Here is a 12,776-nt window from a genome sequence, read left to right on the forward strand (position 1 = left end):
GGAATGGTTTCAGTCTCTCTCTATTGAGAATAATGTTGGCTGTTGGTTTTACATAGATGCCCTTTATTATGTTGAGGAATATCCCTTGTATTCCTATTTTGCTGAGAGTTTTGATCAGTAATGGGTGTTGGATTTTATCAAATGCCTCTTCTGCATCGATTGATATGATCATATGGTTCTTTTCCTTCATTTTATTTGTGTGCTGTATGACATTGATTGGGAGCTCTGGTGGCATAGTGCCTAAAGCATTTGACTGCTAACCAAGAGGCTGATGGTTCAAACCCACCAGCCACTCCTCGGAAAGAAGGTTGGGCAATCTACTTCCGTAGTGATACTGCCTTGGAAACCCAAGGAGTGGTTGCTATGAGTAGGGTCCAACTTGACGGCACATAACAACAACAAAAACATGATGTTGATTGTTTTTCTAATGTTGAACCATCCTTGCGTTGCCTGATATGAACCTCACATGGTCATAATGGATTATTTTCTTGATGTTTTTGGAGTCTGTTGAAGGATTTTGTTGAAGATTTTTGCGTCTGTATTCATGAGGGTATTGGTCTGTAGTTTTTCTTTCGAGTGATAACTTTGCTTGGTTTTGGTATCAAAGTTATGCTTGCTTCATGAATGAGTTAGGGAGGATTCCATCCTTTTCTGTGTTTTGAAATAGTTTGAGTAGGATTTGTGTGGCAGTTCTTCTCTGAATGTTTGTTAGAATACTCCGGTGAAACCATCTGGGCCAGGATTATTTTTTGTTGGTAATTTTTTGATGATCTGTTCAATTTCTTCTTTTGTTATTAATCTGTTTAACTTTTCCACATCAGTTTGTGTTAGTTTAAGTAAGGGGTATGTTTCTAGAAATCTGTCCATTTCTTCCAGATTTTCAAATTTGTTGGGGTACAGTTCTTGATAGTATCCTGGTATTATCCTTTTTATTTCTGTTGGTTCTGTAGTGATGTTGGCCCTTTTTGTTTCTTATTCGTGTTAATTGTATTCTCTCCCTCTTTTCCATTGCTAAATTTGCTAGTCTTTTGTCAATTTTATTAATCTTTTCAAAAAACCAACATTTAGTTTTGTTGTTTTTTTTCTATTGTCTTTCTGCTCTCTATTTCATTGATTTCTGCTCAAATATTCATTATCTTCTTTCTTGTGACTGTGGGCTTTTCTTGCTGTTCTTTTTCTAATTGTTGGAGATGTTAGTTTAAAGTGTTGATTTTGGCTCTTTCTTCTTTTTTGATGTGTGCATTTATTGCTATATATTGGCCTCTGATCAATGCTTTTGCTGTCCCCCAAAGATTTCAGTATGTTATGTTTTCATTCTCATTTGATTCAAGGAATTTGTGAATTTCGTTTTTAATTTCTTCTCTTATCCAGTCTTTATTAAGGAGGTTGTTGTTCAGTTTCCATGTGTTTGCTCTTTTGCTGTTGGTCTTCCTCCTGTTGATTTCTAATTCGATAGCATTATGATCTGAGAAGATGCTTTGGACTATATCAGTGTTTTTAAATTTATGAAGGCTTGCTTTATGGCCTGACATGTGGTCTATCATGAAAAATGCTCCATGTGCACTGGAAAAGAATGGGTGGGGTGCTCTGTAGATGTATGTAAGGTCAAGTTATTGTATTGGATTGTTGAGCTCTTCTTCATGTGTGTTGAGTTTCTTTCCAGTTCTATGTTTCATTGAAAGTGGTGTATTAAAGTAAAGTCTCCCACTATGACTGTGGAGTCATCTATTTGTCTTGGCATTCTTCTGTTTTCCCTTTCTCTTATCTTTGTTCAGTGCTTACTAATCAAAACTTCACCAGTTAGAATTCCTTGTTTCCCCTTTTTTTCCTGCACTTTCCACTGAATGCATGCTGTACCCACTATCAGATTAGTTTTACACTCCACTTAGAAATTTTTAGTTTCTCGTTATTACCCACAAAACGAAAATCATGTTCCTCATTCAAAAGCAGTATGAAAAACAAAAATCAAACCCATATAAGGCGATTCCAATTTAGAGTTCCTATACCAAAGAACTCTCAAAACTCTCTGCCATGCAGTTGCTTCCAACTTATGGTGACCCCATTGGGTTTCCAAGGCTATACATCTTTATGGAAATAGATTGCCTCATATCTCTTCTATGGAGCTAATATACGCATACGTATGTAGAAACAAACACAGATTTAAAATTAAAATTTCATGGAATAGAAGCTTTATTATGTATGAATATGTATGTATGAAATATTTATTATTTTATGTTTCATAATACTTTGCTCCATTAATTTATTAATAAATTGGAGTTTAAGAATCCTTGATTCCAATTCTGTGAAGATTTTAAGATACTTGAAGAGTTCACAGTGGCTCACAGATTTAGAAGGAAAGCACTTCCTAAAATTAGCATGAAAGATAAAATTACCCAACTCTCCTTAAAATTCTCTAAATTACAGGTCAGGACCAAAATTAATCCTCTAAATGTTGCTCCTGAAAGGCCTGTGCCTTTTCCCCCCTCCACTGTTCTACACTTTACCTGTTTAAGATCCAATATCTATCACACAACCTCCACAGGATCTCCCTCAGTGCTCACCCCTTATTCTAAATTTTTACAATACTCATCTATATAATATTAGTATTTATGCCCTTTTCTATTATTTTTATAAACATAATCTGTCACACCAACTAATGAATCCATTGACTGCAGCATTCAAAAATGTTTGATTATGAATTGACCAAAATATAGTTTGGGGGAAAAAAAAAAAAGTTAATGCATATACTGACCTGGCTGGCATCCCTCTCCTTGAAGACTTTGTGTTTGTACTGTACAGTAATGAGTATTTTTATAGAGGATAGTTATAATTGAATATCAGGAGTTATACTTCTATCCCTTTGATTAATTTTATGTCCAGTTTGTTATAGCCAGATCATGTTTAGAGATTCTAATGTGCAGCCGTTTTAAGCCATGTGGTTAAACTTACTAGTATTTATTTTATCTTTTCAAGGGCTACAAAACTTTATAGAGGAAGCTTGATTGCACTGTGCATTTCCAATATATTTTTCATACTTCCTTGGCAGTTTGCTCAGTTTGTACTTCTTACTCAGGTAATTTGATTATATTTTAAAAACTAATTTAAGCTTAGTATGTTTGATAGTGTGAACTCATTTGTATAAAATTATGAAACTTAGATGTTATATGATTCTTAAGTCCTAAAATGATTTTAGTTAATACCTTTCCGGAAAAAACAGAGTAGGGAAATATATGAGATTTATTTATCAATATTTACTTACTAGTAGAATACGATTGTTGTTTTTGTTGTTGTTATGTGCTGTCAAGTCAGACCTGACTCATAGCAACTCCTCCTTGGGTTTCCGAAGCAGTATCACTATGGAAGTAGATTGCGCCATCTTCCTTTCGAGGAGTGGCTAGTGGGTTTGAACTGCCAGCCTTCTGGTTAGCAGTCAAATGCCTAAGGGATACACTTCCAGAGCTCCCAGAATATACTTCCTGAATTCACATTTGTAAGAATGCTTATCTGTGTTACCCAGAATTTGTTAGTGTCCTTAAAAGAGGACTAGTGCTATGATTTTAAGTGTTTGTCTTAAAGTACAGATAACAGGATAAAAAGCTAATTTAGTTCATATATTATGTAACTCCCCTGACAATTTGCAATGTTTCTATCATTTCTCTGTGTGCTCTTGCCTCATTTCAAACAGGGATGTGTAAGGCAAGTAGCTTGTTGATAGAGAAGGGGTTAGTTTTTTTCTGTTTTGCCTGCTGCTGCTTTGTTATGCTGGCCATATTCAGTAACACAATTCAAGTTGCATTTTAATGTTCATCAAAATGTCTTGCTTGGGAATTGGAGTCAAACCTAGATTTGAGTCCTATCTCTGCTCACTGGCTTGTTAACGTGTACAAAGTACTGAATTTTTCATAGCTTTGGTTTTCTCGTTTATGAAATAGAGACAATAAAAGAACTTAGTTTATTGGGTTATGTTTAGGAGTAGATGTAGTCTTGTATATAAAACTCCTAATGTGGTATCGGTATTTAGAAAGATGACAGTATGGTTAACTGCATTCATTTCTGTTTTTAAAAATTGACTGCATTTGTACTTCCTACTTTGAACTTGTCTTCAACTTCCTCATCTTTAGTTTGATGACATTTTACAGTTTCTAGTTTAAAGTAGCTCTGGTAGTGTAGTGCCTAAGGCATTTGACTGCTAACCAGAAGGCTGGTGGTTCAAACCTACCAGGCACTCCTTGGGAAGAAGATCGGGCAATCTACATCCATAGAGATACCACTGCGGAAACCCAAGGAGGGGTTGCTATGAGTCAGATTCGATTCGATGGCAGTGAGTTTTCCTTGCTTCTAGTTAGAGGGGATGGCCTGTTTTTGTAGGTTTTTTTTTTTTTCCCTTGTTTTTTGGGGGGGGGGGGGGTGTCATAGTGATGGGGTTCCCATGAGTTGGAATTGGCTAGATTGTACTGGGCTTGGCTTCTTTGGTTTGGTGGAAGAAGTATTAAGTATCTTGGTGGGATTTATGTTGAGTAATAGCAAGGTAGAGTTCCTCAAAGTTGTTTTGCATTTTCTGTCACACATACACAATGGAGTGTTGTTCCCATGGGTAACACTGAGTAAAAGGAAATCTTGTGATTATTCTTGCTGATGGGAAAATCTGTTTTAGATTTGTTAGAGATAAAGTTTAATGAATGGAACTTAAGTTGTATTTTCAATTATTCAGCTCTTTTTCAATTTATTTATAGTATGATGTTGTAGGAGAGGTATGGAATTTAATTTGACTTAAGTTTGAATTGCTTTGTCCATGAGGAAGAATAGAGGGGCAGTGTTTATCATGATACCTCTGTATTTTACTGAGAGGTGCATTATCATCGTTTTATTAATTCATCTAACTCAAATATTAGAATTCTTGCTAAATCCTTATACAGTTTTCTTCAAAACAGCAATTCAAAAATACTTCTGTAGTTAAAGTACTCTTCCTAATTTGAAATGTGATAAATTTGATTATAGTCAATGCTTGAATATCTGTATTAATGAACAAGGATAGAACATACTTGTAAAGCACGATTAACAAGCAAAAATTAATATATTTTCACTCACACATGCATTACATAATTATTTTTGAGTTAAATGTACCTTCCTAATTATATATTAATTACTATATGTTATAATTAAGTTTTTATAGTTTTAATGGCATAGAACATTTTATACTTGACAGTAGAGTCAACCTGACATTAAAATTACTATTGTTTTAGATAACTCACAAAGTAGACAGTTCACAGTTAATTGGAAGAGCCATATATGAAAGAGAAAAATCAACCAATATTTGATGTAGTAATATGTTGATGATAGTCAATAATAAATTGATAAATGAAATTAAAGTCTCTTTCTGGATAAAGTCAACTTGAGACAATAAATATTTTCTTCATTTTTATAGCTACTTGTTTTATATGTAATTTTTATTTTTAACTTTATAAATTTCAGATTGCATCATTGTTTGCAGTATATGTGGTGGGATACATTGATATATGCAAATTACGGAAGATCATTTATATACATATGGTAAAGGTTTTTTGTTTGTTTTGTTTTAAATGTGGTAATGTATGTAAGACTCTTAACATGGTATCTGGCACTTAGCAAGGTGTCATTAGGTTAGCTGCTTTTATTACTGTCTTCTGATGTTAAAACATGATTGATATTTGATTTGTTCATGATTGAAACTAGTTGTAACATGATTCTATAATCAAAACAAATGTCATTCAAAAACTGATGTAATCAGTAGTCCCTGCTTTAAATTGTTGTTGTTGTCGTGTTCCATCAAGCCAGACCCAACTCATAGTGACCCCTCCTGAGTTTCCAAGGCAGTATCATTATGGAAGTAGATTGCCCAACCTTCCGAGGAGTGGCTGGAGGGTTTGAACCACCAGCCTTCTGGTTAGCAGTCATATGCCTTAGGCACTATGCCACCAGAGCTCCTATCTGCTTTAAATAGGCGACCCAAAACTAAAAAAACCAAACTCACTGCTGTGGAGTTGAATCCGACTCATAGTGATCCCTCCTTGGGTTTTCCAAGGTAATATCACCATGGAAGTAGATTGCCCAATCTTCGTTCCAAAGAGAAATTTTAATCTTGGTCGTATTATCTTATTTTCATCTGTGCATTGAGTATACCTTATCAGTAAAAAGATAATTGGTGAAATTGAAAAATAGAATAGCATATTTCCAAGAGCCTTCTATTAAAATAAAGTCTAATGCTCATTCACTGAGCTCTGGCTACCTAGGGAAGTAGGATACACCAATGAATAGAGCTAGAAAGATCCTAGCACTCGAGGAGCTGGGATCATTGTGACGGAGTGGGAGAGGGAAGACAGAGGATAAATTAGTAATAAACATAGGGAATGGGTAAATTATATAATATGTTAGATGATGAGAAGAACTATGAAAAAATAAAAGAATAATTTAACATGTATAGGGAAATTATGAACAAATTTAAAAAATGAACAACCATGAGTCCAGCCTCTAACTTAGAAAATAGAACCTTATTCCTTTGAACCCCCCTGCATGCTCTGAACATACCCCCTTACTTCTCCTAGAGGTAACCATTGTCCTAATTATTTTTTATTAGAGTTAACTAACTTTTCTTTAAAACTTTACTACATATGTATTCACAAATAATATATATTTTTATTATTAAATATTGAAACTGTTCGTAAAGTGTAAAAATGGTATCGTTTTGTGTGATTTACGTTCTTATTCAGGTTTCTGAGATTCATATGTTGATGGAGTTCAGCCATGTTCACTGCTTTATATTTTCCATTATATAAATACAGCACAATTTATCAATTTTCCCATTGAAAGAATTTAGGTTATTTCCTCTTCTTTTCTTTTTTGAATAATGCTGTATATTTTTACACTCATTTCCCAGGGCACATGTACTAAGGGTTTCTTGAGGGTATTTATTGAGTAGCAGAGTTGCTAAGTAGAAAATAATGTACATGTCCAACTTCATAATTTGATACCAAATTGTTTTTCCAAAATGATTGGACCATTTCAAACATCCGTGTATAACAGTTTACTTTATTCTACATCCTTTTTCATTTTGTTAGTCTGGTGAGTGTCATGTGGTATTTTGTGATCTTAATTTTATGCAAATTAAGAATTTGCAAATAATCTCAATAAAGTATCTTGTGTTTCCTTTTTTGTGGATGCTTATTTATGGCTTTTGCATATTTTTCTCTTGTGTTATTTGCCCTTTTTTTGTTTTTAAGTTGTAGTGCTTTATATCTTTTAGATACAGCTTTGTCAATTATGTATTGTGAATATCACAGTTTATAACTTGTTTTTTTACTTTCTTTACAGTATCTTTTAATGAAAATACATTAGTGTTAGTATAATAAACATTATAAAACTCATCTGTATGATAGTACTTTTTAATCCTTACTGAGAGGCCATAAAGATCTTCTTCATGGTTTTCTTCTAAAACTTAAAAGATTTTATTTTTTAATAACATTTTACATTTTTTTTGTAAAGGTTTTTCCAATTATTTGTTGTGTTCATTTTCTAGGTATAATGTTTTTTGTTCTTATAAATGGTATTTTTGGTGAATTATGTGTCTGGTAGCATAATGCCTAAGGCATTTGACTGCTAACCAGAAGGCTGGCTGTTCAAACCCACCAGCCACTCCTTGGAAGGAAGGTTGGGCAATCTACTTCCGTAGTGATAACGCCTCGGAAACCCAAGGAGGGGTCACTATGAGTCAGGTCCGACTCAACGGCAATGAGTTTGGTTTTGTTTTTGGTATGTGTTTGTTACTGGTGTATAGAAATACAATTGATTTTTGTGTAGTGGTCTGATTTCTAACAGTGTTGCTAAACTCTCTAATTCTAATAATTTATCTTAGATTCTCTGGATTTTCTGAATAGTAATTCCAATTCTGCATAATTAGCTTTGTTTCTCCTTTCCAATATTTACATCCCCTTCCTCATCAACTTAATCAACTTAGTGTGTAGTCTAGGACCTCCAGGACAGAATTGCATAGAAATCCTGATAATGGACAATGTGATTTTAAAGAGAATGTCTTTAGCGTTGCTATAGACTTTTTGCAAGTCTTTGTTAAAGAAGATTCCCTTTGAGTTCCTAGTTTGTGAAGAAGGTTTTTTTTTTTTTTTTTTCCTTTGCTTTTTTATTTTGGAGTAATCTCAAACTTATAACCATTTAGCAAGTATCCTACAAAGAGCTTTTTCCCTAAAGCATTTGTGAATAAGTTGCTGACCTGATGTACCATCACTCCTGAATAATATATATTTCCTGTAAGGATACAGTGCCACCATCAAAATCAGAAAATTAACATCAGTCAGTACTACCATCGAGTATTCAGATTTCACTGATTATTATTATTATTGATTGTCTCAATAATGCCCTTTATAGCAAAGGAGCTAGTTCAGAAGCACACACTTCTTTAGTTGTCATGATTCTTTTGTTTCTGTCAATCTGGAAGCACTTCCTTAGTTTTCCCTTGACTTTCATGTCCTTGATATAAAAATACATAAAAAAGATTACCAGCCAGCTCTTTTGTAGAATGTCTTTCAGTTTGGTTTCATCTGATGTTTCCTCGTGATGATGTTCAAGTTGTCTGTCTTTGGCAGGGATGTCACAGCAGTGATTCTGTGTTCTTCTCATTGTGTTGTTTCAGATAGTCTGTGATTTTTTACTTGTCCCCTTACTGATTATAGGAGCTCTGGTGGTTAAGGCATTTGGCTGCTAATCACAAGGTCAGTGGTTTAAACTTCCTAGTGGCTCTATGGAAGAAAGTTGAGGCAGTCTGCTTCCATAAGTTTACAACCTTGGAAATCGACTCAATGGCAGTGAGTTTGGTTTGGGTGTTTTTACTGATTATGATAACTTTGATCACTTGATTTGAGGTGGTGTCTGCCATATGTCTCCACTATAAAGTGGAGATAATATTTTATTATCTTAATAAAATATTTTTATTTTATTAAATTATCTCCCCTCAAAAAAGTATTTTGAGGGGAGATAATTTGAGACTATGTAAATGTCCCATTCCTCATGAACTATTCTCATTCTTTGTGTCTGCCTATCTTTGTGGATTCCTGGCTTCTCTTTTATTCAGTGTGGTATAATCCATTATTTTCATTATTAATTTTGATGCTGGAATTATTCTATATGTGACTACCTACTTCAAGCTGGCTTTTGTGTCCTTTTAACATGTCCTCATCAGGCTTCAAGCACTTCTTATAAGAAATGAATAAATGGCTACGTTTCATCAAATACTTTTCTGCATCTGTTTAGATGATCTTGTGCTCTTTTTCCTTCTTCAGTCTATTACTGATCAATTATATTAATTGATTTTCCACCACTAAGAAACCTTGCTTTTCTGGCCTAAACATAATTTTTATACACTGGTAGATTCAGTTTGCTGTTATTTTGTTAGAATTTTTACAAGTCTTCATGGGCTAGAGATAGTATTAATTATCCTTTCTTACACTTGACTTATTTTGATATCATATTTATTCTTACTTCTTAGAATTAGTTAGCGTGTGTGCCTACTTTTTCTGTTCTGTAGTAAATCTTGTGTAATATTGGAAGGTCTAGTCCCTGAAAGTCCATTATAACTTGCTTATAAATATATATGGGCCCATTTTTCTCCCTGTGGAAAGACTTTTAATTAGTGATCAAATTTATTTACTGTAATAGAACTATCCAGACTTCTCCTTGAGACATTTTTATTTTACTAGGAATTTTCCCATTTCATCTAAGTTGTGAAATTTATTAATATAAAGTTGTTCATAGTATGATTTAAAAAGAAAAAAAAACTTAAAAACAATACTAAAAAATGTACAAAGAAAATATAGCTGTCTCCTATATTCTTTACCTTCTAAGTTCTCAATTTTCTTAACTTATTAATTTTCAAATTTTCTTCAAATTTAAATTAATTGATATTTCTGACTATCAGTTATTTGCTAAGCATTTTAAAGTTGCTGAGGCTATGGCAGTGATAAAAACCAACAAAATATCCCCCCTTTCATGGACCTTGTATATAAAACAAAGAGTATGTTAGATGATAGTAAGTACTAGTAAGTAAAATAAAGCAAACAAGAACAATAATATTTGCTGAGTAGGTAGAAGAGGTTGCAGTAAAATGGAGAGATGAGAGAAGGCCTTACTAAAAAGGTGACATTGATATGAGGAGATGAGGGAGTGCAGGGAGCCAGCCATTTGGTTAAATGAAACAGAATACATATATGCTCTGACGTGAGGATGTACATGGGATGTTCTAATATTTGCCAAAAGTGATTAGGAAACTTTCAGAGTTAGTCTTAACTTTTAGCACTAATAGACAAAAACTATTTTTCTAAGTATTTGAGGCTTCAGTTGCTTATCCATTTAGTGAAATTTAAAAGCTAACATGGGAATATGCCATGGCAAGTTAAGTTCATTTCAGGAATGCAAGAATTACTTGATGTTGTTGAGTGCAGTTGAGTCTATTCAATTCAAAGCAACCCTATAGGACAGGATAGAACTTCCCTGTAGAGGGTTTTGGTTACCTGCTGCTGCTCTGACAGGAATATACCACAAATGGGATGGCTTTAACAAACAGGAGTTTATTCTCTTACATTTTTTGAGGCTAGAAGTCTTGAGTTCAAAGTTCCAGGCTTAGGGGCTGGGTGAAAGCCCCTCAACCTTGGGCTTCAGCTCTGCCTCTTACTCTCGCCTCCGTGAAGCTGGAGGTGTTTCTTCACTCAGATACCTGCTGGCTGCTGAGGTTGACAAGTGAAAAGACACAGTCCTAATGTTACCAAACAAGATGGCAGGCCACTAATTCAAGTCCAGAAGAAGTCAGAAGATTGGCAGGGCATGGCAAGCTGTTGAACAACAACTTGGCTGCGTGCAGTGTTCAATCATGCCATAAGCTAGAGACCTTCCTCAAAGCTGCTGCTTATATACTGGAAGCAGACCACATCACTAAAGCAGCCACTCAGCTGCTCCATTAGATTCCACCATGGAGTTAATTACCAATCTTACCATGGGGAATAACTACATCCAACTTCCCAGCCACTCAACCAGGCCCAGCCAAGTTGACATACAACCTTAACTACTACAGATAGTGTAGAACTTCCCCATAGAGTTTCCTGGGCTTAATCTTTACAGGAGTAGGTAGCCAAGTCTTTTCTTCCATGGAGCAGCTGGTGGGTTCAAATCACCGATCTTTCCATTAGCAGTGGATTGCTTAACCATAGTGCCACCAGGCTCCTAAATTTAATATTAAGAATTCTATTGATATGCTTTTTCATATTAGAAGGTTAAAAAGAACAACAACGTAATCATTTCATTTCATGCTATAAAAGCATTTGATAAGAGTCAGACTCTATTCCTATTGTTAAAACATTAGTCAAATAAAAACAGATGGATCATTTTATTGATACACATACACAGTTCTCAAAACAAAGATACATCACATGGAATGATGAATCCATAGAACCCTTTCCACTAATGCCACAAACATGACAAATACGGCTTTTGCTGCTTTACTTAAACACTGTTGCAGAAATAGTAACTAATATAATTGATTTTTATAAAGTTTCAAAAATTGGATATAAAATTAGTGCTTACAAATGATATGATTTTGGATACCTGAAAAATTCAAATCAGTAAACTGAAAATTGTTAGAAATAATGAAAGAATATACTCCTTTGTACATATTAAATATAACTTTTCTTTGTCCAAACAATAATCAGAAAATATGATGAACAAATGTTCCTGGTACAGTAGCAGTGGTAATAATATGCTTTGGAATAAACTAAAGAAATATGCAGGATCTATATGAAAAAGCTTTACAACTCTAATGTATGTAAAAAGAAGGGTTAAAAGAATTGGAAACAATGTGTTTTGATTTTGGATCTAAGGTTTAATATTATATAGATGTAATTTTATAAGCAATGGAATATGCATTATAGATATAATGTAATTGTAATTAAAAAGATGCCAATTTTTTGAAACTCTGGATTTTAAAATTAATATGGAAATTTGTTTATATAGATTAAAACTTTCAGAGGGAAGTGTGGATTATTTTATTTCTAAAAACTTTATAATCAAGTAGCTAAATCATGAAGACCCAAAGGTAAAGAATGATAATTTTAACTAACATAAAAGTAATAATTACATTTTTAAAATATATACAAATGCTATGAAGAAAGATAAATAATGAACCGGGGAAATAATTTACATTTGCATAAAAAGGAGATAGGTTCTTTAGTATATAATGTGCTAAGGAAAGTAGCATAACCCAATAGCTAAATGGCCAGTGATAAGAATAAGCAGTTCAGATACACATACACAAAATGACATAATAGCAAATATAAAAAAGAAGCTGAATGTCACCCACTATTAAAAGAATACAGAAGTAAAACAATTAAGTAATATTTGAATCCTATTAGATTGGCAGGTAGTTAAAACAATAATACATGATGAGCATATGAGCCAATAGGAACTCTGATGCTCTGCTGGGTGGTAGGGTAAATGGATACAGTCTTCCAGGGAGCTCTGGTGGTGTAATGCCTATGGCACTTGAGTGCTAACCAGAAAGCTGGCCATTCAAACCCATCAGCCACTCCTGGGAAGGAAGGTTGGGCAATCTATTTCCGTAGTGATATTGCCTCGGAAACCCAAGGAGAGGGATCACTGTAAGTCAGATCTGACCAGACAGCAGTAAGTTTGTAACATTCTTTTAAATTTTAAAATGTATGTGCCCTTTGCTCCAATTATTTTGC

At 33.9% G+C, this 12,776-nt stretch overlaps 1 protein-coding gene across 1 annotated transcript in view; it reads left to right on the top strand.

The window, feature by feature from the left end:
* Nucleotides 1-12,776, top strand: part of DPY19L1 (dpy-19 like C-mannosyltransferase 1) — a 130,778-nt gene that overhangs the window by 67,439 nt on the left and 50,563 nt on the right. The window contains exons 7-8 of the mRNA XM_007958244.2: nt 2,974-3,073; nt 5,473-5,550. Of these exons, the coding sequence (XP_007956435.2) occupies nt 2,974-3,073; nt 5,473-5,550 (178 nt within the window). The remainder of the gene's footprint in view (nt 1-2,973; nt 3,074-5,472; nt 5,551-12,776) is intronic.

The sequence above is a fragment of the Orycteropus afer genome, unplaced genomic scaffold, assembly GCF_000298275.1.
Source record: "Orycteropus afer afer isolate SDZICR_OR568_19922 unplaced genomic scaffold, OryAfe1.0 scaffold00893, whole genome shotgun sequence".
Classification (NCBI taxonomy): domain Eukaryota; kingdom Metazoa; phylum Chordata; class Mammalia; order Tubulidentata; family Orycteropodidae; genus Orycteropus; species Orycteropus afer.